Below are 25,551 nucleotides of genomic sequence, written 5' to 3' on the forward strand. Positions count from 1 at the left end.
GTGTCTTCTCGGTGTTTTTGTTGCTTCTAGTGTAGGTGGAGGGAGGAGAAAGGTGAAAACATGATGCCACTGTCCCATATTTTATATCCTTAGTCCATGTGCTTGGAAGACACTAGCCCAGGCATGTCCTGGTGGGCTTTGCTGAGTCACAGAGCTAAGCAATTCCCTGGCCTAGTCTTGTGCAACTGAGTCATAGAGATGTAAATTCCTTGATTACAACTCCCCTGCTGATTAATGGTCATTTAACACCCTCCTGGGTGGGGGTCATCACCCTTATAGTAGAGATTCTCAGACTTACAACATATTTCATTAGCAACCATACAGCAAAATCTCATAACTTCATCCATATCAATGATATACATATTTTAACAGAACAATGTGTTTCAGCAGATCATGACCATTCATATGATATTCTACATGGCATGCTTTCTATGAAATATATCATAATTATATGACAAGGGTGGATATGGGGGTTCCGGGGTGCTGCTTTGAGGTACAGAGTGCCACAGGTACCGTGTTGAATGCTTTACTGAAGTCCAAGTGTATTGGATCTGCTGGATTTCCTTTATCTAAAAAGCAGTTATTTATCAAAGAAGGAAATCAGGTTACTCTGGCATAATATACTTTTGGTAAACTCATATTGCATTACATCCCCTTTTTTGTTTACCTCCATGAATTTAATTATTATTTCCTTCACAACTTGTTCCGAAGTCTTGCATATTACTGAGGTCAGACTAATAGGTCTGTAATTGCCTGGATCACTTCTTTTCTGTTTCTTAAATATAGGTACAACATTGGTTATTCGCTAGTCATATGGTACTACCTCCCCAAATAGACAGATTTATTAAAAATCCTTGTTACCAGACTAGCAATTTCATGTGCCAGTTCTGTCAGCGTTCTGGGATGGAAATTATCAGGTTTCTCCCCAATTCGAGTACATTAAGCTGTTGGAATTTTTCTTCCTCCTCAGATGTGGTTAACTTCACTCAGCCGTACTGCCTTCATACACGTTCCATATTATCATCCTGATTGGTAACTGAGGCAAAGTATTCATTTCATTTTTGGGCAACACCTAGGTTATCTTTAATCTCCTCCCATCCACACTGAAAAGTGACCAAGCCTCATCCTTCCTTATTTTTATAACTAAAGCACCTCATTAGTTATTTTAATTTCTTTGACAAACATTAAACCATTTGACTTTTAGAAATTCTCATTTTATTCCTACATTTTCTAATCTCCACAGTATAGTTTTCTTGATTAATCCCTTTACCATTCCCCTAGGCTCTCTGCTTACTCCTAATAACTTTTTTGAGGTGTCAAGTATCAGAGGGGTAGCCATTTTAGTCTGCATTTGTAAAAGCGAAAGAGTCCTGTGGCGTCTTATAGACTAACAGACGTACTGGAGCATAAGCTTTCGTGGGTGAATACCCACTTCGTCGGATGCATGAGGCTGCACGATGCTTTGCCGCTTTTTTGAGGTGGTTATTCATCCAGCTGGGTCTGGAGCCTTTCCCTACAAGTTTTTGGGTTTTTTTTAAGTCCTTGAGCTCTTCGGTCCAGTTGACTTCTTTAACTAATTCCATTAATTTTTCAAACTGTGCTCTTTTGAAATCAAAACCATAGCTGATGCCCTGGTTTTGATGATCCTTCCATTTAATCTAAACTGAATCAGCTCGTCATCCCTTGATCCAAGGTTAGCTCCTCCAACCAGCTCTTCTGTGATATCCTCACTACTTACCCAACCATCTAAAATTACATCACCTCTTGTTGGTGCAGTGACAAGCTGATGAAGAAAACTGTTGTCTATCACATCCACGAATAACTGAGCCCTACTGGTATGAGTAGCATTTATTCACTAAGCTATGTCCATGCAGTTGAAGTTTCCCATTATGACACAATTCCCAATAGTATTGATTGATCTAATAATAATATTCAAGCGCTCTCTGTCCATATCTGAGTCTGACCCTGTGGGTCTACAACAGACCCCTAACACTATCCTAACAGAACCTCTTTTACAATCCCTCCTCAAGATGATTTTGACCCAAACAGATTCTGTTTTGTCCATATTACCTCTTATTTCTTTACACTTTACTGAATCATTGATGTACAATGTTACTGTAACCATGCCTCAGTGGGTCACAACTGAGGATGTCAAATTCAAGACAAACTGCTGAGAAATAGGGCAGATACACCCCGAGACTGGTGGCTAATCCCCGATAAGATATACCAAATCTGCAACAAAAGTAAACTTCTGTTTCACCATGTTGGCTAACAAGAAAACATAAAGGCACTTTCCTCAGGCATTCCAGTTCTTATATCTCCACCAAAAACAGTGGATTCAGAGATGAGTGGTTCTTTACAACCAGTCTCATCAAATAATAGGTTCTTCTGATCCCAAAGGACCAGCCACAGACCCAGGTCAATATATAACTTAGATCTTACCCAAAAATCACACTGCTGCCAATCCTTTAGTAGTTAAAATCATAGAATATCAGGGTTGGAAGGGACCTCAGGAGGTCATCTAGTCCAATCCCCAATTTTTGCCCCAGATCCCTAAATGGCCCCCTCAAGGATTGAACTCACAACCCTGGGCTTAGCAGGCCAATCCTCAAACCATTGAACTATCCCTAGCCCCCTCAAGGTTTATTCATAAAAAGACACAAATAAAGATGAGAGTTAAAATTGGTTAAAAGAAACAAATACATACAGTATTTGCGAAGTTCTTGGTTCAGGCTTGTAGCAGTGATGGAATAAACTGCTGGCTTAAGTCAAGTCTCTGGAGAACATCCACAGCTTGGATGGGTCATTCAGTCCTTTGTTTAGAGAGTCAATTTGTAGCAAAGTTCTTTCAGAGATAAGGAGCAGGATTGAAGACAAAATGGAGGTGTTTCCAGGGCCTTTTATAGCTTTTGCCATGTGGAGAGCATGCCATTGTTCTTACTGTGGAAAATTACAGCAGCACGATGGCATTTGCAGTCACATGCACAAGCCCCATGTCCATGCATGTTGCCTAGTCACAGCGGGACATTCCATTCAGTGTAGATGGGCGTCTCCCATGGTCCACTGTGAGTTAATGTACTTGGATGGGTCACTCAATTTGAATAGTCCCTCCAAGATGTGCTGCCTAGCTACATTGTGGGCGTTACCTCAGGAGCAAACATTTGCAATCCAGGTATAGTGCCAATACTTATAACTTCAAGTACAAAAATGATACATAAATACAAATAGCATAATCATAACCTTTTCATAGACACCTCACTCGACAACCTTTGTACAAGATTTCTTGCAAATATATAACAGTGGTTGCAACACTGATCTATACGGTCATATTTTAATCAGATAACATCACAGCTACCCCACCACCTTTACTTTTATGCCTATCCCTCCTAAACAGCACATAGAATCACAGCCCTGTAGGACTGGAAGCGACCTCGATAGGCCGGACTCATGAACTGTAACACTCGTATTTGTACTTTGTCTCTCCTTGCTCCCCATCCGCTCACCTTGTGGTGTTTGCCTGGCCCTTACTATAGCTTTGCTTGGCTGGTTTTTCCGCACCTGAGCATGGAAGCCTGACATGGAGATTTCATGAGTCTCTCCCAACCTTCTCCCCTCATCTTCTAGTTGAAATAGCAAGGCCTGCTCCCAAGTCCGGAGCGGAGGATGTCAGTGGTCTCTTTGTCAGTCTCATCCCATCTGCCTGGCCAAACTCAGGGATCTGAACCCACCGGTTACTGGAGTCACCGGGTCAGCAGAGCCGACCCTACACACCAAGAGGGTTCTTTGCCATGCAGCTTCCAACCGGAAAGGAGCTGTCCTGGCTTTGCACTCACTGCGCATGTGAGAGCTGGGAAGCCGGGCAGCAGTAACATGAGCTACCAGAACTCAGCCCGTGAGGCACAGGGAGGGGCAGCGAGGTGGGCATGGGAGGGGGCAGCAGTACCCGGGGATATGTCCAGGAAAGCATTTTCTGTAGTATCTGGCTGATGAATCTTGCCCATATGCTCAGGGTTTAGCTGATCGCCATATTTGGGATCGGGAAGGAATTTTCCTCCAGGGCAGATTGGAAGAGGCCCTGGAGGTTTTTCGCCTTCCTCTGCAGCGTGGGGCACGGGTCACTTGCTGGAGGATTCTCTGCACCTTGAAATCTTTAAACTACGATTTGAGGACTTCAATAGCACAGATATAGATGTGAGGTTTTTTTTTGTAGGAGTGGTGGGTGAAATTCTGTGGCCTGCGTTGTGCAGGAGGTCAGACTAGATGATCATAATGGTCCCTTCTGACTTAAATATCTATGAAAGCGAATCCAGGGGAATGAAGCCATGGGAGAGCCAGAGCTACAGCAGGGCGCGTGAGTGTGGGCAGCACAAGGGCTGGGCACCCCCTACCATACAGACACCGAGAACGGGAGCCAGCCAGAGAAGAGCCACAGAACTAATCAGGGGGCCAGTGAGTGGGAGCGACAGAGCAAAACCTGCCCACTGTGGCTAAAGCGAGGGGGGGGGCCCCCAGGCCTTCCCAGCTCCAGCAGGCTAACTGCCCAGGGTGCTGTCTCCACAGGTCGGGGTTGTGGGCAGGACGGGGGCTGGGAAATCCTCTCTCACCAACTGCCTATTCCGGGTCCTGGAGGCTGCAGGAGGGAAGATCATGATTGATGGGGTGGACATATCGACCATCGGCCTCCATGACCTACGGCAGAGTCTCACCATCATCCCCCAGGTGAGCGCTGCACGGGCAGAGCTGCGTGCCCGGTCTCTGGCAGCAGCTGGCCAGGGATTTCGCAATAGGGCAAACGTGTGGGGTGGGTGCTGTGCCTCTCCATAGAAGCTTCATGCCCCAGGTGTCTCTGTTCATTAACTTATCGCAACCTGCCACTGTGGGGCAGCCAAAGCCTAATGGGGCACTATGAGCAGGAGGGGCCCAAGCCGGAGCCCCCAGCCCCTCGGTGTGGAAGGAGGGGAGCTGACAGCAGCTGCAGCAGGAGACACAGCATGACGGGGCCCATCCCACCCTGGGCACCACCTGAGCTCTGGAAGCGAAAGCTCAGACGCCTCCCATTCTGCTCCCTGGGCACGGTGGGAAATGGTACCAGACGTGGTTCAGCCCAGGCCCAGGATCAGCCTGCTGGTCCCTCATTGGGAGCCTAGACTCAGCCTGCTGAGACCGACTTGCTGGCTCCTCTGATCCGCAAGGCTGGTGACCTGCCCTCAGCCTGTGGCTGTTGGAGCTGCAGCATGGCCAAGCTCTTGGTGAAGCATCCCTGGTAGGAGACTAACCCTGCCCCTCCAGCCAGTGCGTTGCCCAGCTGTGGGCACCGTGGGCAGCCAGTTTGTGTGGCTGGACAAACAGCTCAGAGCTGGCTCGAGCCAAACAGAGCAGACTTAGCTGCAGCGGGTGTCCCCCCTTGTGTCTAACTGTAATGGGCTTACAAGCACCTCATGGCTCTGGGGCTGGCAGGACCCCAGACCTAGCGCAGTCAGAGACCCCTGTGCTGGCCTTGCAGGACCCGGTGTTGTTCTCCGGGACTTTACGGATGAATCTGGACCCGTTTGACCAGTACTCGGATGAGGAGATCTGGAAAGCCCTGGAGCTGGCCCACCTGAAGACATACGTGCTGGACCTACCTGAAAGACTGTCCCACCAAGTGAGCGAAGCAGGGGAGAACTTGAGGTAGGTGGGCTAATCTTGGGGGGCCTCACCGCCTGCCCAGCTCCAGAGACACATCCCTCCTCCCTCCCAGGGAGAGTAGAGCACAGCCTGAGCATGCCCTAGGCTGTCCAAGAGCCCAGCCAGCCAGCAGGACTAATCCCTGTAGGAATGCATGACCCTCTGTGAGGCTATAGGGAATGAGGGAGTGCATGGGGGGCAGCAAGGCCAGGGGGAAGGGTGCGGTTTGGGGGGGGCAGGCAAGGCGCATGTGGGTGCAACCTAGTCATCATGAGGTGAGAGGCAAAGTGTCATCATGGATCAAAAACTGGCTAGGAAACAGAAAGCAAAGAGTAGGCTTAAATAGCCAGTTTTCATTCTGGCTAAAGGTTGGCAGCGGGAAGTACGTGGTCCAGGGTTGTACAATACATTTATTAATGGTCCGGAAAGAGGCTGAGCAGTGAGGCAGTGATTTTGTAGATAACACACAGCTATATGCGGGAGTCAAATCCAGAGATGACTGGGAGGAACTTCAGAGGGACCTGATCAAGCTAGGGGAATGGGCAACATGATGAAAGATGAAATTCACTGGTGATAAGTGCAAGTAATGCACACTGGAGGGAGAGGAAAAACTGAACTCACACACCATATGGGGTTGTAAATTAACTATATTAGTGACACTCGTACCTCACTGTAGCCAGCTCAATGGTGACCTCTTCTCAAAGTGCAGCTGTGGTCCAAAAAGGGTACAAAACAGTTCAGAGTCAAGCTAGAAGGGCATAACGAATGGGGTCCTGAGGGATCTGTCCTGGATTCAGTTCTGTTCAGTATCTTCATCAATGATTTGGATACTAGCACAGAGAGTACACTTATAAAGTCTGTGAACAATACCACGCTGGGAGGGGTTGCAAATGCTTTTGAGGACAGGATTAGAATTCAAAGTGAGCTGGACAAACTGGAGAATTGATCTTAAGTAAATAGGATGAAATTCAATAAGGACAAATGCAAAGCACTACACATCAAAAGGAACAATCAAATGCATAAATACAAAATGGGAAATGACTGCCTAGGTAGGAGTGCTGCAGAAAAGGATCTGGGGATCATAGTGCATCACAAACATAGTGGACCAACGGTGTAATACTGTGCAAAAAAAGTGAACATAATTCTGAGATGTGTTAGTAGGAGTGTTGTGAGCAAGACATGAAAAGTAATTCTTCTACTCTGTTCCGCACTAATAAGGCCTCAACTGGATTTAGTGTGTCCAGGTCTGGCACCACGCTTCAGAGAAGAAAGTCCAAAGGAGAGCAACAAAAATTATTAAAGGGCTAGAAAACATGACCTATGAGGAAAGATTGGAAAAATTGGGTTTGTTTAAGCTGGAGAAGAGAAGACTGAGAGGGGACATGATAAGTCTTCAAGTATGTAAAAAGTTGTTATAAAGCGGAGGATGTTAACTTGTTCTCCTTAGCCACTGAGGACAAGACAAGCAGCAGTGGGCTTCAGTTGCAGCAAGGGAGAGTTAGGTTGGACATCGGGAAAAAAACTTCCTGACCGTAACAGTAGTTAAACACTGGGACAAACGACCTAGGGAGGGGGTGGAGTTGCCGTCATTGGAGGGGTTTTTAAAGAACAGATTAAACAGCTCCCAGGAATGGTCTAGATTAGTGGTTCTCAACCTGTGGTCCGCGGATCCCAGGGGTCTCTGGCCTATGTCAAGGGGTCCGCGAAAGACTTATTCTGAAGACTGGCTGACCAGAATTCGCCTATGTATGCAGACAATAGATTTCCAAAGGGGCCCACACCGCCATCCGAAATTTTTTAGGGGTCCACAACTATAAAAAGGTTGAGACCCATTGCTCTAGCTAAGACGTAGGCCTGCCCCACTGCAGGGGCCTGGACTAGATGCTCTGGCCTTCCTGCCCTGCAGTTCTATGCTTCTGTGTGAGGTCAGTGGAATAGACTGGTGCATAATACTTCCTAAGTCAGTGATGTGGCCGCATTTGAATAGCGTGTCCAGTATCGGTCACCTCATCTCACTCAGCATAGTGCTGATGTGTGTGTGTGGCGGGGGGGAGGGGGGTTCAGAGGCAAGCAATGAGAGTGAGCAAGGGCCTGGAAAAACGCTCACATGACGAGCGAGTGACATGCTTGGAATTGTGTCCCTTCGATAGAAGACAGCTAAGGGGGTGGGGACACGTAAGAATGGCCATATTGGGCTAAATCTATATAAAATACTGACGAAGTGAGAGGCTAAATGAGGAATGTCTGTTTTCCCTGTCTTCTAAAACAAGACCAAGGAGACAGACAAGGACCCTCCTGGCTTCCCCACCCCCACCTGTGTAATTAGGTTGTGGAACGCCTTGCCACAGGAAGTTGTTGAAGCCAAGAAATTAACACACTTCCGAAAGGAACTGGACATGCGTATGGCTAGTAAGACTATCCAGTGTTAGAGTGGTTAATGCTAAGAAAAATGTTGCTACATGATTAAGTCTAATTCTTCAAGGTACAGGCTGCTCTCTCACTAAGCGAGGTCCATCTGAGCCCTAATGGGGGCAGAGGCTCCAACATCTGCTGCCAGCAGCATTCTTACACCTTCCTCTGCAGCATCTGGTGCTGGGCTAGACAGCCTTGTGTCTGAGCCCAGCTCCCACGTGCCCTGTGGCCTAACCTTTCTCAGTGATTGGCTGATGGGGCAGGCGAGGAAGGGTGCAATGCTGCCACTAGGCTACTCCTGGTCGCTCACTCGCCCTCTGTGGTGGAGGTGGTGCTGGGCCTGTTCTCAATCTGCCCAGCGTCAGTGCTAGTAATGCTGGTGTTTTTTCCCCACCCCAGCATTGGGCAGCGGCAACTGCTGTGTCTGGCCCGAGCCCTGCTCCGCAAATCCAAGATCCTCGTCCTCGATGAGGCAACAGCAGCTGTGGATCTGGAAACAGATCATTTAATCCAGACAACAATCCAGAGCGAATTTGCCAACTGCACTGTCCTCACCATCGCCCACCGCCTGCACACCATCATGGACAGCAACAGGTGGGTGTGTGTCTGTGTGTACACTCGCGCCCCTGCAATACTCACCGTAATGGCCAGCCAGGGGAGTGGGGGAGGAGCGTGGGGGCACTGTACCCAACATCATGGCCAGCCAAGAGCAGAGCAATGCGGGGAGGGGAGGGCGGGGGGCTCCAGGGAGGTTCTTTACACACCATCCTGGCTAGCCGAAGGGGGTTAGGGCACTGTAGCCACCATCCTGGACAACCCCCCCTCCCCCCGAAGCAGTTGCTGTACACTCCATTCTGCATGGGTAGGTGCACACAAGTTCTATACGCACCATCGTGGCCAGCCGGGGGGGTGTGTGTGTGTGTGTGTGTGCTGTACACACCATCGCAGACAGCAATGGGGTGTGTGTGCACATGGGTGCTATACGCACCATCGTGGCCAGCCGGGGGGCTGTACACACCATCGTGGCTAGGCTTGGGGGAGGTGCTGTACACACCATCCTGGACCCCCGACCCCCCCCAGGAGCAGTTGCTATACGCATCATTGTGCACTTGGGGTGGGGAAAGTTGCAGGCAAGTTTGCATCATCCTGGCAAGCAGGGGGGCGGAAGAGAAGGGGCACTGTACCCACCATCAGCGCCAGCAACAAGTTGAGGGTGGAGTGCAAGGGGCCAGGCTCCAGTTGGTAGGTGCAGGGGCTATACACACACAAAAAAGTGGGAGAGGGGTGGCAGACTCCGACCCCCCACTGCCCGAGGGGGTGTGGATGGGGCCCTGGGCACACCTTTGTGGCCTGCACCAAGTGGGTGTGCAGATGCGGCCTAGCCCCCCATCTTGGACAGGCCGTAGAGGACCTGAAGATCTCTGTGCAGCTCCAAACCTGGTCCCATTCACAGCTATTGGTCCAGTAAAAGAGATGCCTTTGCCCCCTAAAGGAACAGGAGAGGACTCATGGCACCTTAGAGACTAACCGATTTATTTGCGCACAAGCTTTCATGGGCTGCAGCTCACTGTGTCGGCTCCCCCCCGCCTTTCCAGTAGCAGAGGCATCATTTATGTCGTCTTGGACCGACGCAGGCAGGCCCCGGCCCCGGCCCGGGGAGCGATTTACTGTCCTGCCTCGGGTGGGGAAGGGGCTGCAGACAACCTCGGACCGGGAAGGGCATGCACTGGGAGAAGCTGCATGAGAGCAGTGCTGGTCCTGTGGTGCCCAGTGTCCTTTGTGCTTGCAGGGTGATGGTGCTGCAGGCGGGGCGCATCGTGGAGTATGACAGCCCTGAGCGGCTGCTCCAGCAGCAAGGCCTTTTCTCTGCCATGGCGAAGGACGCCGGTATCGTGAGCGCTCAAGCCACGGTGCTGTAGGACAGCTGGAGCTGACAGGGTGAGCACCCTGCCTAACCCTAGAGCACCCATCTCCAGAGTCAGAACCTAGGGCAGGGCCCACCACAAACTGGGACGGACAAACGGCGGATTGCCAGAACCTGTTTCCTGTTGCCTCTGTGCGCCTGGCAGCTCCGAGCAGCAGGACCTGCCCAGGACTTCACTCCTCTTCACCTGGGACTTTAAAGGAGAGAGTGAAGCCACGGGGCTCTGAGTCCCTTGAAGAGGGGGCTTTGGGGCTAGGCTAGGACTTACCTCACTGCAGGCAGCAGCTCTGAACCTGCTGCTGCCATACCCAGGGGACAGATCCAAACCCCGCTGTGGGGGGTAGCTTCAATGCAGACGTGCGCAGGCCAGACCCCACGTGCACTTGGGCAGCAGCTCTAACAGACCCCCAGGGAGTGACTATGACCCGACATGCAGTGTGGGAGTAGCTTGGCTGACCAAGGGGGTATTTTTACAATCATTTTACTTATTGGTCCTTATTCTCAAGGCACTCACTAGCATAGGCCCAGCATAGCTGAAAGAGTAACTAAAGCTCCAGCCTGAAGGCCATGGTTGACAGTAATGCTCCTCTAGCAGAGTGGAGCTCTCTACCACAAGGGCAAAGATGGGCAGGAGACAGCTTCCTCAGGGGCCAGTCCAAGGCTCGAACCATGGCCCATCGCAGAGCTCCTCACTTTCTGCTCCAAGTGCCAGGTCCACTGCTCCGAGCAGCCCTCCCCAGCAGAAACAGCATGTCAGGACAGTGTAAAAAGACGAATACCCTGGGGAAGAGGCTGAGAGCACGAGTGAACCCCACGTGACACATTAGACCCACGGCTTTAATGCAGACACCTCACTGATGAGGGCAGTATAAAATCTACATAGAACAGAATTTCCTGATACTAATAGCTGGGTGCACAGGCAAAACTTAGCTCCATCCCCATGAAAGGTGACTGCAACCCTGGGCTGTCCCCCCCCCGCCCCCCGCAAGACTTGGAGTCAGTGTCAGTCTCTGGGCTTTGCTCCAAGCCCACCCAACAACTTGACACTCCCCTGGTCCCTGCTGGTGCTTATTCGTCCAGGCAGGAGCCCTGAGGAGCCCCATTAAGTGTGTGGTTGCAATTCTCTCTCTATAAAGGGTATTTAAACACTTGTTTGTGATTTTACTTGGGGGGGGGGGGGGGAGTTGCTGAGGAATCTTGCTAAAGCCTGGGCCTAGTCCAGCAGTAGGGGCAGAGGACAGAGGAGGCACAGGGTTTGCCTAAGCACCGGTTTGCTGCTCTGCAGGGCTCCATTGTGAGTTGCAAGCTGAAGCAGAAACATGGCTCCAGTGTGACGCTGGGGTCTAAGGCCTGAAACAGCTATTCTGGTTGTCCTTGCACGCCCTATCGCCTCTGCACAGGAGCTGTGCCATCTGACTACACGCCATTTGCTGGATTCTTGCCATATAAACTGTTGTACTCCAGCAGCTTCTGGGCACGGGTCCCAAACTTTGTGTTAGTCTCGCAGCAAGCAGCAGGGTGGCTGCTGCTCCAGTTTGTCGCTGCGGCCTGGGCTGCGGGGGCTCATGTGCAGCTGCTTACAGCGTTGCCATGTGCATGTCCCTGACCAGAAACATGGCACTTGATGCAAACAAACCAGAGCACCACCAAGGGAGACACTTTACTTAGGGGACACAGACACTGTTGTCAGAGCGCAGGGGAGTGGGGGGGGGAGGAGGAAAGTGTCTCTTGGGCCAGGAGCAGCAGCCCCCAAATACAACCCTTCCAACAGTACTGCCCCATTCCGGGGGCGCCCGGCCAGAGCCTAGCAGGCAGTCTGGGGTGTTGATGCCTTTAACCTACACTCTTGCCAAAGGATCTGCCTGAGTCTCACCAGCCCCTCACAGCACTCTGGGATGCATGTCAGAGCAAAGGGACGGACTCCCAAGTTCTGGTGGCGGGCCAGGGTGAGGAGGGGAAATGGCTCGAGTGACAGGGTGGTGAGGCTGCTGTCTTACCTTTGGCTCATCTGAACGACTGGACTCAGGGGTCGCTGTGGGCAGCTGCTGCCTGCTGGGCGCTGTGGGAAGGAGTATCACGTATCTCCCACAGCAGCGGCGGGCTGCTAGTCCTGAAACGAGGGCTTGGGAGCGCCCCACCCCGGGATGTCTCCACTGCAGGGAGGTGTGGTGAATTCCCAGCACGGGCAGATCCCACGTGCGCTCGTTCAGCCCGTGCTGGGAATTCACACCAGCAGAGGGGCTGTTGCAGCACAGGCTAGCCGCCCAAGGTAGGACCCAGCAGGCTTGGGGGGCTTGGACTTGGGAAGCTAGCCCTGCCCATCGCCCATGGTTCAGCTGAGCATGTGAGCCTGTCTGCGCTGCGAGTTACAGGGCCATGGGCAGCAGGAAATACCCTAGGAGACCAGCAGCTCCCCCAAGGGAGGCACGCAGTTCTGGGGAGATGGGTCTCCCCAGCTGTGGAATCAAATGGCTTATAACCAGTGACAATGGGTCCTCTATATGGAGCGGGGGAAGGGGCAGAATCCCACCCTGAGCAGGTACCGTACTCCAGCCCCAACTTCCCAGCTACAGTCTACCCCCCTGCCCGGTGAGGGAGCCTGGCCTGTGCTCCCAATGCTCATTGCTGAGGAGCTGTGGGGCTCCTGTTCTCAACAGCCCTGGTTGCTTTTAATGGTACTTGGCTAAAGAGGGAATCTGCATTAAACCAGAAACCCTGAAGGAAAAGGAAATGCCGCACACAGGCAGGAAGCAGCACTGTGGCCCGCGTGAGGAGGCCACTTCCTCCAGGGAGTTGGCTTTGCTCTGCCCAGTCAGGCCCAGCCAGCTTCTAGCAGCTAGATCTAAGGGGAAGCTACTTGCCCTGCTGGAGGAAGAGACAGGACAGGAAACAACATGAATTCCTGCTGCACAGGCTGCACTGTAACCTCCCTGCCCCTGGCCAAGCCACGGTCACCAGGCCAACTGCCTGCAGCCTGGGCGGGGCAGAGCCCCTGCCGGTCCTGGACCGTCCAGCACCACGGGCAATACTGCATGGCTTTCCAGGGCTGGAGGGTTGGTGTTTCACACGCTGACTCAGCCCAGCAGGGGTCGCAGAGCCCTCCTGCCCCCAAGTCTCTGACATGGTCCAGCTGGGATTAAGGCACCAGAACTTGGTTCTCTCTGTGGGGATGGTACAGCCTCACGTATACTCTGTCTTCCGGATGTAACTGGATGGCACGTAGCCCTGCCTCCCATGCACCTCAGCTAACCACCACTCTCGATTGCCCGTGATATCTCCAAACTGTAGGATCCTGAGTCTCTGATTGGCTGAAACACTCAACTCATTTGGACTTCGGCCTTTAAAGGTGTAGACAGCATAATAGACCTAGAGGGACAGGGGAGAAAGCGGGTCAGAGCTGGGCCGGGCCTGAGGAACAACAAGCTAGGATCAACCCTATCATGTAGTTCTTTGTGTGCTGTGAGGATTACTCAGACACACTCTGAGAGGGAAACTGAGGCACAGCAAGGGGAAAGCACTATCTCCCAGGGTCATAAGGGCATAAGCCATCCTGGGTCAGCCCAAAGGTCCACCTAGCCCAGTATCCTGTCTTCCGACAGTGGCCAATGCCAGGTGCCCCAGAGGGAATGAACAGAACAGGTAATCATCAAGTGAATCATAGAATATCAGGGTTGGAAGGGACCTCAGGAGGTCATCTAGTCCAACCCCCTGCTCAAAGCAGGACCAATCCCCAATTAAATCATCCCAGCCAGGGCTTTGTCAAGCCTGACCTTAAAAACTTCTAAGGAAGGAGATTCTACCACCTCCCTAGGTAACGCATTCCAGTGTTTCACCACCCTCCTAGTGAAAAAGTTTTTCCTAATATCCAACCTAAACCTCCCCCAGTGATCCATCCCCTGTTGCCCATTCCCAGCTTCTGGCAAGCAGAGGCTAGGGACACCATCCCTGCCCATCCTGGCTAATAGCCATTGATGGACCTATCCTCCATGAATTTATCTAGTTCTTTTTTGAACCCTGTTATAGTCTTGGCCTTCACAACATCCTCTGGCAAAGAGTTCCAGAGGTTGACTGAGCGTTGTGTGAAGAAATACTTCCTTTTGTTTGTTTTAAACCTGCTACCTACTAATTTCATTTGGTAAACTCTAGTTCTTATGGTATGAGGAGTAAATAATGTTTTCTAATTTAACTTCTACACACCAGTCATGATTTTATAGACCTCAATCATATCTCCCCCTTCATCATCTCTTTTCCACGCTGAAAAGTCCCAGTTTTATTAATCTCTTCTCATATGGAAGCTGTTCCACACCCCAATCATTTTTTTTGCCCTTTTCTGTATCTTTTCCAATTCCAATATATCTTTTTTGAGACAGGGTGACCAGATCTGCACGCAGTATTCAAGGTGTGGGCCTACCATGGATCTATATAGAGGCAACATGATATTTTCTGTCTCATTATCTATCCCTTTCTTGATGATTCCCAACATTCTGATAGTTTTTTTGATGGCTGCTGCACACTGAGTGGATGTTTTCAGAGAACTATCCACAATGACTCCAAGATCTCTTTCCTGAGTGGTAACAGCTAATTTAGACCCCATCATTTTATAAGTACACACCGTTGGGATTATGTTTTCCAATGTGCAATACTTTCCATTTATCAACACTGAATCTCATCTGCCATTTTGTTGCCCAGTCACCCAGTTCTGAGAGATCCTTTTGTAGCTCTTCAGAGTCTGCCTGGGACTTAATTATCTTGAGTAATTTTGTATCATCTGCAAATTTTGCCACCTCACTGTTTACTCCTTTCTCCAGATCATTTATGAATATGTTGAATAGGACTGGGCCCAGCACAGACCCCTGGGGGACACCACTATTTACCTCTCTCCATTCTGCAAACTGACCATTTATTCCTACCCTTTGTTTCCTGTCCTTTAGACAGACAGTTACTGATCCCTGAGAGGACCTTTCCTCTTATCCCATGTCTGCTAATTTTGCTTAAGAGCCTTTGGTGAGGGACCTTGTCAAAGGCTTTCTGGAAATCTAAGTACACTAGATCCCCTGGTTACCCCTTGTCCACATGCTTGTCGACCCCCTCAAAGAATTCTAGGGCAATCACTCCCAGAGCCCCGTTCTCCTGTCCTGGTCACTAGCCAGGCTGATTTTCTACTTGAAAATATGGAGAAGGGCTGGTCCTGAAAGGCAGGTATCTACTTGCTGTCCCACGCCCGAGAGACCCTGTACAACCCATTTTCCCACCTAGCCTTGGGAGTCTGCACATTCCTCACAAGAGACGGGGTTGAGGTCCATAGGTGCTGACTCCGTGGGTGCTCCAGGGCTGGAGCAACCATGGAAAAAACATTAGCAGGTGGTTTAGCACCCACCAGCAGGTGAGCTCTCCTCCCACCCCTCTCCACCCAGTGCCTCCCCCCACCAGTGACCCCGCTGATCAACTCCTTCCCTCCCTCCCACTGCCTCCTGCCCACCTCGGAACAGCTGTTCAGTGGCGGTCTCGAGGCGCTGGGAGGAAAGGGAGAAGGGGGGCCGGGGCATGCTTGGGGGAGGGCAGAGGTGGGACGGGGTGGGGGCTTGGAGGAAGGGGTGGAGTGGGGGCGGGGCCTGGGTCAGAGTTGGGGTTGAGGACCCCCTGGGTAAAGAGGACAGATCAACCTCTGCCTCACACGTGCCAGCACCCCTTCCCTAGTGAAGGGAGGGTTCAGCCTCTGCCCAGGGAAGGGTGTGACTTGCAGCCCCTCCACCATAGAGCAAAGACAGCAGGGGGGCTTACCTGGCTGCCCTCAGACTCGCTGCTCTCCAGCCCCGAGTCTCTGTCCTCCAGCGAAGGCGCCGGCCTGAGGTATGCTTTGGCAGGGTGCCCACTGCGGGCGCTGGAGCTGCTGTTCGGCTCAGGGCGACTGTCGCGTCGGTGAGCTGGTGTCATGTTGGGCTGCGGGTTGGATTCCATGGGAACCGTTCTACCAGAGGAGCCAGCCTGGGGCGGGGAGGCAGCATCTGTCTCGGAGGGGGACCTCAGGGAGTGGTATGTATCCGCTGGAGAGGCACTGTCCTGCAGAGGTTTCTGGGTGAAGGTCATGGTCATGCCACTGGAGTTGAAGGTCAGGGTGTTGCTGCTGTGGGGTGAGGAGCTACTGTGTTCAGACTCATTGGAGGAGTGGCTGCCCACCGAGACGTCCGAGTGGCTGCGACGTGGGTTATAGGGCTTCAGGAAGGAGCTGTACACAAAGCCTTTGGTCACTGCGGAGAAGGGAGCGGATCATAGTCAGAAACGAAAAGGCTCCCATGGAGAGGGGAGTGGGTCAAAGGGGAGAGGATGATAGACCAGAGAGGAGACCACAGGAGACAGGCCAGAATGGCCGCCTGTCCCCGGAGGGTTACAGTTAGTTGTTCATGGATCCAGGCCGATGGCAGAGTCAGGGAAGACCCTGTGTTGCTGGAGGCACAGAACCCCACCTACCTCCATTGTCAATGAGCCAGCGGTTCTGGCTGCCCATGGGGTCCTTCTTCTTGAGAACGCCCACGAGATCACCCTCCAGCAGCGAGACATCCAGGTCCTGGGCTGCGTTGAAATTGCGGTTTGCCTGGAAGAGTTTCTCCGGGGGGTACCTGGCCAGGAGGGCAGCTCGGAGTTCATCCGACTGCAGCACGTAGCTGGGCTGGAGGGGAACAAGACACCCATGAGAAAGCCCCTGGGGCTCCCCAGACCAAGCCCCCGAAACAAGGCAGAAGAGACTCACTGGGCCCAGGAGTGGCTGCCTCCTGGCAGACTGGTGCTCCACGTTCCTCCTGTCAAAGGGTCTCTTGGCAACCGTGTGGGACTCCGGGAAGAAGGTAAAGGCCTGGAGCTGCTGGAGAACTCGGCTGTGCTCCTCTTGGAAGATGGCGATGAGGTTCCCCTCCCTGCCAGCCACTCGCAGCAGCTGGAACAGGAGCAGAGGGTAGGAAGCAGCCATCAGCAGAGCGCTGCTAACCCAGAGACCCAGAAGCCAAAGGGGATGGAAGACGAGCCAGATGCTGATCTAGAACCTGCACCAGTTTTCAGGGCCAGGACGGAGCCAGCCCTGGAACTCCCCTCTGGCAGGGCAGGGGTGAGCCTATCCTGCCACTTCCCCTGCGGTCCCTGACAGAGGGTGGGGACAGCCAGAGAGTGAGCCCCCAGGTCTGCTGATCCAGCACCTTTCACAGCAGCCCCTGCCACCAACAGTATCCAATCCCCTGGAGCACGGGGAGCCTACAGGCGTAGCCTCGAGGGGAAGCCAGAGTCTGACGCGACAGGCACAGCTCCGCACACAAGCGAGACAAGCCTCAGGAAGTAGAAACTCCCCTGACACACGAGAAACAAACTCCACAGAGGCAACATGTCTGCAGTGAGCCAGGAGCATCTGCAATCACATCCTCCCTGCTCCATCCCCTGCCCCTGTTGCTGAGCTGGGCCTGGCTGGGTTCTGGGAACTCACCGACAGCAGTGGCCTCAGCTCCCCCAGCGCCAGGTGCACAAAGTCGCAGTGAGCCCTGGCATAGCCCCGCAAGCAGCTGGCAAACAGCTCCTTGGCAAAGCGCTGGAACTTGGGCAGCTCATCTAGCAGCTGGGCATTCAACGCCTCATAATTGTTGCGAGCCGACTGCAGCTCCTCAAGTGTCCGTTTGTCCTTCAGCTTCTCCGCCCGCTCCGTGCAGTTGTGGAAGTCCAGGAGCTTGTCAAAGCGTTTCTGCACCAGCTTGTGCGGCCCCATGAACATGCTCAGCAGCTGGTTGAGAGGGGAGATCACCAGCCGCTCCGTCCTCTCTTTCTGGAAGACAGTAAAACAATAGGCAGGTGATAGGGCATCCCTCTCTTTCCTGGTTCAGCCTCTCTCAGCCAGGGCAGCTGGTTAGTCAGGGTTATTCACGGATTTATCTAGCTAGGGATTGGGGGCGTCCTAGCTGTCCTGATTCGACAGCCAGAGTCATCTCACTGGCACTAAACGTGGACTGAGATTCAATTTACGTTACCCTTCACTCACCTTCATCAGAAAGCTCCTAGTCGCCCCTTGCCCCAATCACCTCCTAAGCCATCTCCCCCTGGGGCTCCTGAGTCAGCCCCATGGATCACCCTGAATCTTCCCTCTTTGTCAATTCCATCCAGTGCGACCTGGCAAGCTATACAAGTGTTTCCAAAGTGGCAGGTCTGTGGGTAGGAATAAGCCACACAGGGTAGGACCACATGCTGTGCCTGGGGTCCGAATCCCTGTACCCTTTTGTCAGCAGTGTCCATTCCTGCACTGGTGACAGCTTGGTATGCAGCACAATGCCATCTCTGCCCTCTCTCTCCTCTGTCCCAGCATATTCCTACACCAGCGTTTCTCAAACTGGGGTCTGTGGGCCTCGCTTATCAACTCCTCCCCCTCCATCCCAGGGCTTCCTGCACACCGGGGAACAGCTGTTCAGCAGTGTGCAGGAGGCCCTGGGAGGGAGGGAGGGAGGGGGGAAGCAGGGATGGGGGGGTGTGTTCAAGGGAGGGGGCAAAAAGAGGAGGAGAAGAGGAGGGGCTGGGATGAAGCAGGGGCGGGAGTCTGCTGAATTTTGTACATCAAAATAGGGGGCCTCAGGTTGCAGAAGTTTGAGAACCTCTTCCCTACACTATTCCCACATCTCCTGCTGGCGCACCTCACCCTAAACCCTCTCTCCCAGCCACCTCAATGTCTCACCCTAAATCACTCCCGTCAACTCCACTGTGCCTCAGGCTGAAGCTTCCATCCCAGTTACCTCCCAACTCTCAGACAAAACCACCATCCAAATGGCCACCCTGCACCTCAGCCTAACCCACCTCCCGAATCGCTTCTCATGGTCTCATTCTAGTCACGGGCCATGGCATTTTGCCCGAACTCGACCCTTACAATACCACATTCTGCATCTCCGTCTTACCTCAATTCCTCCCCACCACCGCAACTCGTTCCTGCTCCTCAGCCCAGTATCAGTCTAATGTATCCCCGTCAGTGTCTCACCCTAAAGCATCCTTCCTCGCTAGTCAACCCCCATGTCACCCTCTTTCCCAATCACCCTCTTGTATCACTAAATCCCCCAGTCACACCGTGCTTCTGCCTAAATCATCGCCTAGTCATCACCGCTGTCTCATGCTCAATCTTCCCTCCTCTTCAGTCCCACACACCTTTGGTCTCACCCTAAATCTCCCCCTGTTCAAACCCATCTCTCAGACAAAACTGGACCCCCCAATCACCTCTCTGCCTCTCACCAGGAATAGTCCCCCAATCACTCATGCATCCTGTTAACCACATACACCAATCATTTCAAAGCATGACATTACCCCCATTCCATGATCACAAAAAGTGTACTGGTGGAGGGAGCTCTTAGGAATGACACAACCACGTGACGAGAACAACCGTCTGGGACTCAAAAAACCTGGGCTCAATTCCTGGTTCTGCCACTGGCCTGCTGGGTGACTTTGGCCAACTAACTTCACCTCTCTGTGCCTCACTTTTCTCATCTGTACAATGAGATTAATGATGTTCCCCTCCTTGGGCTTCACTGACAAAAAGCACTATGTAAAGGCTAGCGATTATCATCCTTACTATTATCATAGGAGTACAGCTACACATGTACACAATTACAGCTTCCTAAATAACTACTAAGTCCTGCCATCAAGTGTCTTTCGGTTAAAAAAAACTAGGAAATTCACTGACAAAAAACCTTGTTAATTCAAAGTTAAGATTGCCTGGTGGCATACTGTGCCCATCCAGACCACCAAAGAGGAGGAAGTTACTCACCTTGTGCAGTAATGATGGTTCTTCGAGATGTGTCCCTCTATGGGTGCTCCACTGTCGATGTACGTGCACCCCCATGTTACTGATCAGAGATCTTTGATAGCAATGTCCGTTCGGCCCGCACATGTGCTCCCCCTCCCTCATACTCTGCCTCAAGGCTAATTAGCGCTGCACGGGCAAACCACCCTCAGTTCCTTCTCTACCGCAGAATCCCGATGAAGAACTCTGAAGTAGAGGGGAGGAGGGTGGATTGTGGAGCACCAAAAGGAACACACATCTCAAAGAACCATTGTTACTGCACAAGATGAGTAACTTCCTCCTCTTCTTGAAGTAGCGTCCCTATGGGTGTTCCACCCTAGGTGACTCCTGAGCAGTATCCCGGATGGGAGGCTGAGGCTTCGGAGTCGAGCCTGTTATGGACGATAATACCATGGAGTCAAAGCTAGCATTGGAAGCAGACTCCCCAGTTATTGCATAGTGTTCTACAAAGGTATGCACAGACGCCCAGGTGGCTGCTCTGCAGATTCCCGAGATAGTGACATTCTTGCGGAAGGCGACAGAGGAGGAAATTGATCTCACGGAGTGTATGTGGATTCCAGATGGAGGTATGACACTGCGAACCTGATAGTAGCGTTTGATACAGTTCAAGACACATTTGGAGAGTCTGTGGGCCAATACTGCCACACCTTTAGACCTATCGGCAAAGGAAAGGAAGAGCTTAGGAGATTTTCTAAAAAGCCTTTGTCCTCTCCAGGTAGAAGGCCAGGGCTCTCCTAACATCTAGCATGTGAAGTATGGCTTCTCCGTTATCATGGTGAGGCTTAGGATAAAAGGTCGGGACGGGAGGTGACTCGGTTGGTTCATGTGAAAGATGAGAAAAAACTTTGGGTGTGGCCTGAGAGTAACCATCTCATGAAAGAAGACTGTAAAAGGGGGGGGTGTGCCAAAAGTGCGGCCATCTCCCCCTATTCTTCTTGCCAATGTGATGGCGACCAGAAATGCCGTCTTCAGTGACAGATATGTGAGTGAACAAGTGGCCATAGGTTCAAAGGGTGATCTAGTCAGGCTCTTAAAAACTAAGTTCAGGTCCCATGTTGGGATTGGATGTCTGTGTTGGGGAAAGAGGTTTGCTATGCCCTTGAGGAACCTCTTTGTAGTTGGGTGTGAGAAAACTGAGTATCCCTCTATTTGCTGATGGAAAGTCGCAATGGCCGCCAGGTGTACTTTGGGCGAACTGAGAGATAGTCCTGACTTATTGAGAGTCAGAATGTAGTCTAACATCACGGGGAGAGTAGCGGATGCTAGGTAATGTACCTGGAATTGCATCAAACCTGAAACCTGGTCCACTTCTGTAGGTAATTATGATGAGTTGCCAATTTCCTACTGTGTAGTAACACTTCCTGTACCTTCTTGGGGCAGGAGCTCTCTGTGCACAGGAACCATGAAGGAGCCAGTTGAGCTGGAGTATCCGCAGGTTGGGATGGAGAGTGCACCCTTCATTCTGTGAGAGGCGATATGGAGAGGGATGAAGAGGGATCAATGGACACACAGCCAGCTATGGGTACCACGTCTGTCTTGGCCAGGTGGGAGCAATCAGTATGACGTTTGCTCTTTTTTCTTTTTAACAGCAGAGGGAATGGGGGAAAGGCGTAAAGGCCCTTGTTCCATGGAAAAAGGGGAGCATCCCCTACGGAGTGCTGTCCGAGGCTGGCCCTGGAGAAGTAACGTGGGCACTTCCTGCTCAGCTACGTAGCAAACAAGGAATTGTTGGTGTCCCCTGTTGACAGAATATGATGCAGAGTACTGCTGGGTTCTGTTCTCACTCATGGTCACGTGAGACCTTGAGATTGACACTGTCCGCTGTTGTATTCTGCACTCCTGGGCAGCAGGTTGTTGATATTAGAACATTGTGGGAAATGTACCAGTTCCAGAGTTTTTGCGCTTCTGCACATAGGGAGGACAATCTGGTGCCTCCCTGATGATTTATGTAGTACATGCATGCAACATTGTCTGTCGTGACCTTCGTGTGTGTACCTCTGATCAGTGGGAGAAAGTGGGTGCAACCATTCCTGACCACCCTGAGTTCGAGGAGGTTGATGTGGAGAGTCACCTCTGTGAGCAACTATTTGCCCTGAATTGTGAGGTTGTTGAGGTGAGCACCCTGACCCATAAAGGATATGTCTGTAATGAGAAGTAATGTCGGGGCGGGGTTAACTGAACAGGACCTCCGTGCAAACGTTTGCTGGGTCTTTCCACCAGTCCAGGGAGTGTTTGACTCTGGCAAGCATCGAGAGAGGTTTGTTTGGCCTGTAAACCAAGCTGAACTGTGTCTGCAAGCACCTCATGTGAAGTTTGGCATGAGACATTACAAACGTGCCAGTTGCCATGTGCCCCAGAAGCTGGAGACAATGTCTGGCCAGCATTTGAGGGCTGGTTTGCACTGACTCTGCAAGCGCGGACAGGCTATGAAATCTGTGCTGTGGAAGGAGTGCCCTCACTTGCAATGAGTCGAGATCAGCCCCTATAAACTCCAAGCGTTGTACCAGAGGCAGGGACCATTTTTGGACATTGATTTGTAGGCCCAGGTTCATGAACACGTCTATAGTTCCGTGGGTGGCCCACAGGACTTCTTCGAAGGAGCAGGCCCTGAGGAAACAGTCATCTAAGAATGGGTTGATCATGATCCCCTGGGGGCCGACAAGAGGCCAAGATGGAGTACTCTGTACTGGTAATGGGTCTAACCCACAGTAAAGCGGAGGACTCATCTGTGGGATGGTAGGATCGATGTGTGGAAATACGTGTCCTGGCGGTCAAGAACCAATCTCCTTGTTCCAGAGATGGAATAATCACCACTAGTGTGACCAACTTGAATTTTTGAGCCTTGATGTATCTGTTCAGTGCTCTGAGATCCAGTGTGGGTCTCCAACCTCCCTTTTTCTTGAGAATCAGAAAATATCAAAAGTAAAACCCTTTGCCTTGGAGATGGATTGGGACGGGTTCTATGGCTCCTAGGCAGAGGAGGTGATCTATCTCCTGTTGTAATTCTCTCGCGTGAGAAGGGTCCCTGAAGAGGGACAGGGAAAGGGGGTGGGGGAGGGAGGTGAAGTGGATTGAATACCCATGGGAGATAATTTCCAAAACCCATCTGTCAGACATTATCTGTTCCCAGTTGGGATGGAACACAGCAAGGCAGCATCCAAAGGGATGCGAGGAGTTGGAAAGTGGCAGCTGGTGTCTAAGCGAGTGGTCTCTCGAGGTCTTGACCAAGGCGTCAAAACTGATGTTTTGAGGTCAAAGATTGCGGTGCTGAGGATTGAGAACCTGAGAGTTTGTGCCTCTGAAATTTGGACCTTTTACTCTGGTTTGTAATAGAGTTGTGGTGGGAACTCCAGTTTGTGAGAAGACTGAGGACTAAATTTTTCCCAGTGACCAACGTGAGGCTCTGGAGTCCTTAAGTGTGTGGAGGGACGCATCAGTCTTCTCAGCAAACAACTTAGAGCTTTCGAAGGGGAGGCCTTCAACAGTTGTCTGAACCTCCTTCAGGAAACCCAAAAGATGCAACCACAAAGCTGACTGCATCACAACCACCTTTGAGATGGAACAGGCCGCTGTATCAGCCGCATCAAGTGCTGTCTGGAGTATTGTTTTGGCCACTAACTGCCCTGGGCTGATAATGGCCCAGAATTGTTCCCGTTTGCATTCTGGGAGATGGTCAATAAAGGTGCTGAATTTGGCATAGTTCATATAGTTGTACTTCGCCATTATGGCCTGGTAATTTGAAATTCTGAACTACAGAACAGCAGAAGAGCAGGCCTTCCTTCTAAAGTGGTGAAGGCGCTTCCAATCCCTATCACAAGGGGTGGATTTGGAATGATGTTGGCAGCCACGGGAATTCACTGCATCAATCAGGATGGACTTAGGCGGAAGGAGGGAGAAAAGAAATTTCATATCCTTGGGGGGATACAGAGTCTTTTTATCAGCAGTAAATTGTTCCGTAGGTTAATTACCCCTCACTGTAAAAAACGTAAGCCTTATTTCCAACCTGAATTTGTGGAGCTTCAACTGCCAGCCCTTGCATCATGTTAGAACTTTCTAAACTGAAGAGCTGATTATAAAATATGTGTTCCCCATGTAGATACTTATAGACTGTAATCAAGTCACCCCATAATCCTCTCTTTGCTAAGCTACATAGATTCAGCTCCCTGAGTCTCACTGTAAGGCAGGTTTTCTAATCCTTTAATCATTCTAGTAGCTCTTCGCAGAACCCTCTCCAATTCATTAGCATCCTTCTTGAATTGTGGACACCAGAAATGGACACAGTATTCAGCAGCGGTCACACCATTGCCAAATGCAGAGGTAAAGTAACCTCTCTACTCTTACCCAAGATTCCCCTGTCTATGCATCCCAGGATTGCATTAGCTCTTTTGGCCCCAGGGTTGCACTGGGAGCTCAGGTCAGCTGATTATCCACCACCATCACCCAAAATCTTTTTCAGAGTTTCCCTGGATACAGTCCCCCATCCTGTACCCAGCCCTACATTTTTTTGTTCCTAGATGTATACATTTAGATTTAGCCATATAAAAGACACATATTGTTTGCTTCTGCCCACTTTACCAAGCTATCTCAATCACTCTGTATTGGAGACCCGTCCTCTTCATTATTTGCCACTCCCCCAAATGTTGTGTCATCTGCAAACTTTATCAGTGATGATTTTATGTTTTCTTTCAGGTCATTGATAAAAATGTTACATCGTATAAGGCCAAAACCCGATCCTGGCTAGATCACTAGAAACATACCTGCTCAATGGCAATTGCCCATTTACAGTTATAGTTTTGAGACCTATTAGTTAGCCAGCTTTTAATTCATTTAGTGTGTGCCAGGTTAATCTTATAGCATTCTAGGACGTTTTTAATCAAACTGTCATGCGGCACCAAGTCAAACGCCTTACAGAAGTCTAAGTTTATTACGTCAACACTATTGCCTGTATCAACCAAACTTGTAATCTCCTCAAAAATAGTTATCAAGTTAGTTTAACAGGATCTATTTTCCAGAACCTCATGTTGATTAGCATTAATTACATCACCCTCCTTTAATTCTTTATTAATTAAGTCCAGTACCAGCTGCTCCATTATCTTGTCCAGGATCAATGTTAGGCTGACAGACCCATAATTACCCAGGTCATGCTGGTTGCCCTTTTTAAATACTGGCACAACAATAGCTTTCTTTCAGTCTTCTTTAACTTCCCTAGTGTTCCAAGACTTATTGAAAACCAACATCAACAGTCCAGATGCAATGGGTGCAAGTTGTGTGGACCTGCTGATTTAAAAACGTCTTAACTTTAGTAGCTGCTGTTTAATGTCCTCCAGAGCAGTGGTTCTCAACATTTTTTCATCTGTGGACCACTAAAAAGTTTTGAATGGAGGTGCAGACCCCTTTGGAAATCGATTGTCTGTATCTATAGTTGAATTCTGTTCAGTCAGTTTTCAGTCAAAATCTTTCACGGACCCCTTAGACATAGTCCATTGACAACAGGTTGAGAACCACTGCTCCAGAGATACTAGTGGAATAGAAAACTCAAACTTCTGGAAACCAGGAAATACAGAGTTAAGATACATGCCCACATAACCGTAACTCTGCGCTCTTTGAGCAAAGCCCCAATATGCATGTGACACATACTCTCAGTCTACCTTTGCGCTGTACTGAACAAGAGCTACCTACCCCTGCCATACATTCAAACATTTAACCTACTCCCTAGACAGAACACCACATCTGCTAA

At 50.8% G+C, this 25,551-nt stretch overlaps 2 protein-coding genes across 6 annotated transcripts in view; one reads left to right on the forward strand and one right to left on the reverse strand.

The window, feature by feature from the left end:
- ABCC2 (ATP binding cassette subfamily C member 2) overlaps positions 1-21,344 on the forward strand; it is a 71,644-nt gene extending 50,300 nt beyond the window's left edge. The window contains exons 29-33 of one of the 2 annotated variants that reach the window (XM_074959560.1): positions 4,561-4,719; positions 5,504-5,670; positions 8,479-8,673; positions 9,869-10,017; positions 21,195-21,344. In XM_074959560.1, the coding sequence (XP_074815661.1) occupies positions 4,561-4,719; positions 5,504-5,670; positions 8,479-8,673; positions 9,869-9,998 (651 nt within the window). In that variant the 3' untranslated portion in view covers positions 9,999-10,017; positions 21,195-21,344. Of the gene's footprint in view, positions 1-4,560; positions 4,720-5,503; positions 5,671-8,478; positions 8,674-9,868; positions 11,074-21,194 lie in introns of those variants that run through there. The other variant, XM_074959559.1, reaches the window with a different exon arrangement.
- The window catches only part of DNMBP (dynamin binding protein), an 84,026-nt gene continuing 68,049 nt past the window's right edge, over positions 9,575-25,551 (reverse strand). For all 4 annotated transcript variants that reach the window (XM_074959561.1, XM_074959562.1, XM_074959564.1 and 1 more), the window contains 5 exons: positions 17,472-17,804; positions 16,752-16,934; positions 16,472-16,670; positions 15,785-16,251; positions 9,575-13,369 (listed from right to left, as the gene is read on the reverse strand). In XM_074959561.1, coding sequence (XP_074815662.1) covers positions 13,184-13,369; positions 15,785-16,251; positions 16,472-16,670; positions 16,752-16,934; positions 17,472-17,804 — 1,368 coding nt within the window. In that variant the 3' untranslated portion in view covers positions 9,575-13,183. The remainder of the gene's footprint in view (positions 13,370-15,784; positions 16,252-16,471; positions 16,671-16,751; positions 16,935-17,471; positions 17,805-25,551) is intronic.

The sequence above is a fragment of the Natator depressus genome, chromosome 7 (assembly GCF_965152275.1).
Source record: "Natator depressus isolate rNatDep1 chromosome 7, rNatDep2.hap1, whole genome shotgun sequence".
NCBI classification, from domain to species: Eukaryota; Metazoa; Chordata; order Testudines; family Cheloniidae; genus Natator; species Natator depressus.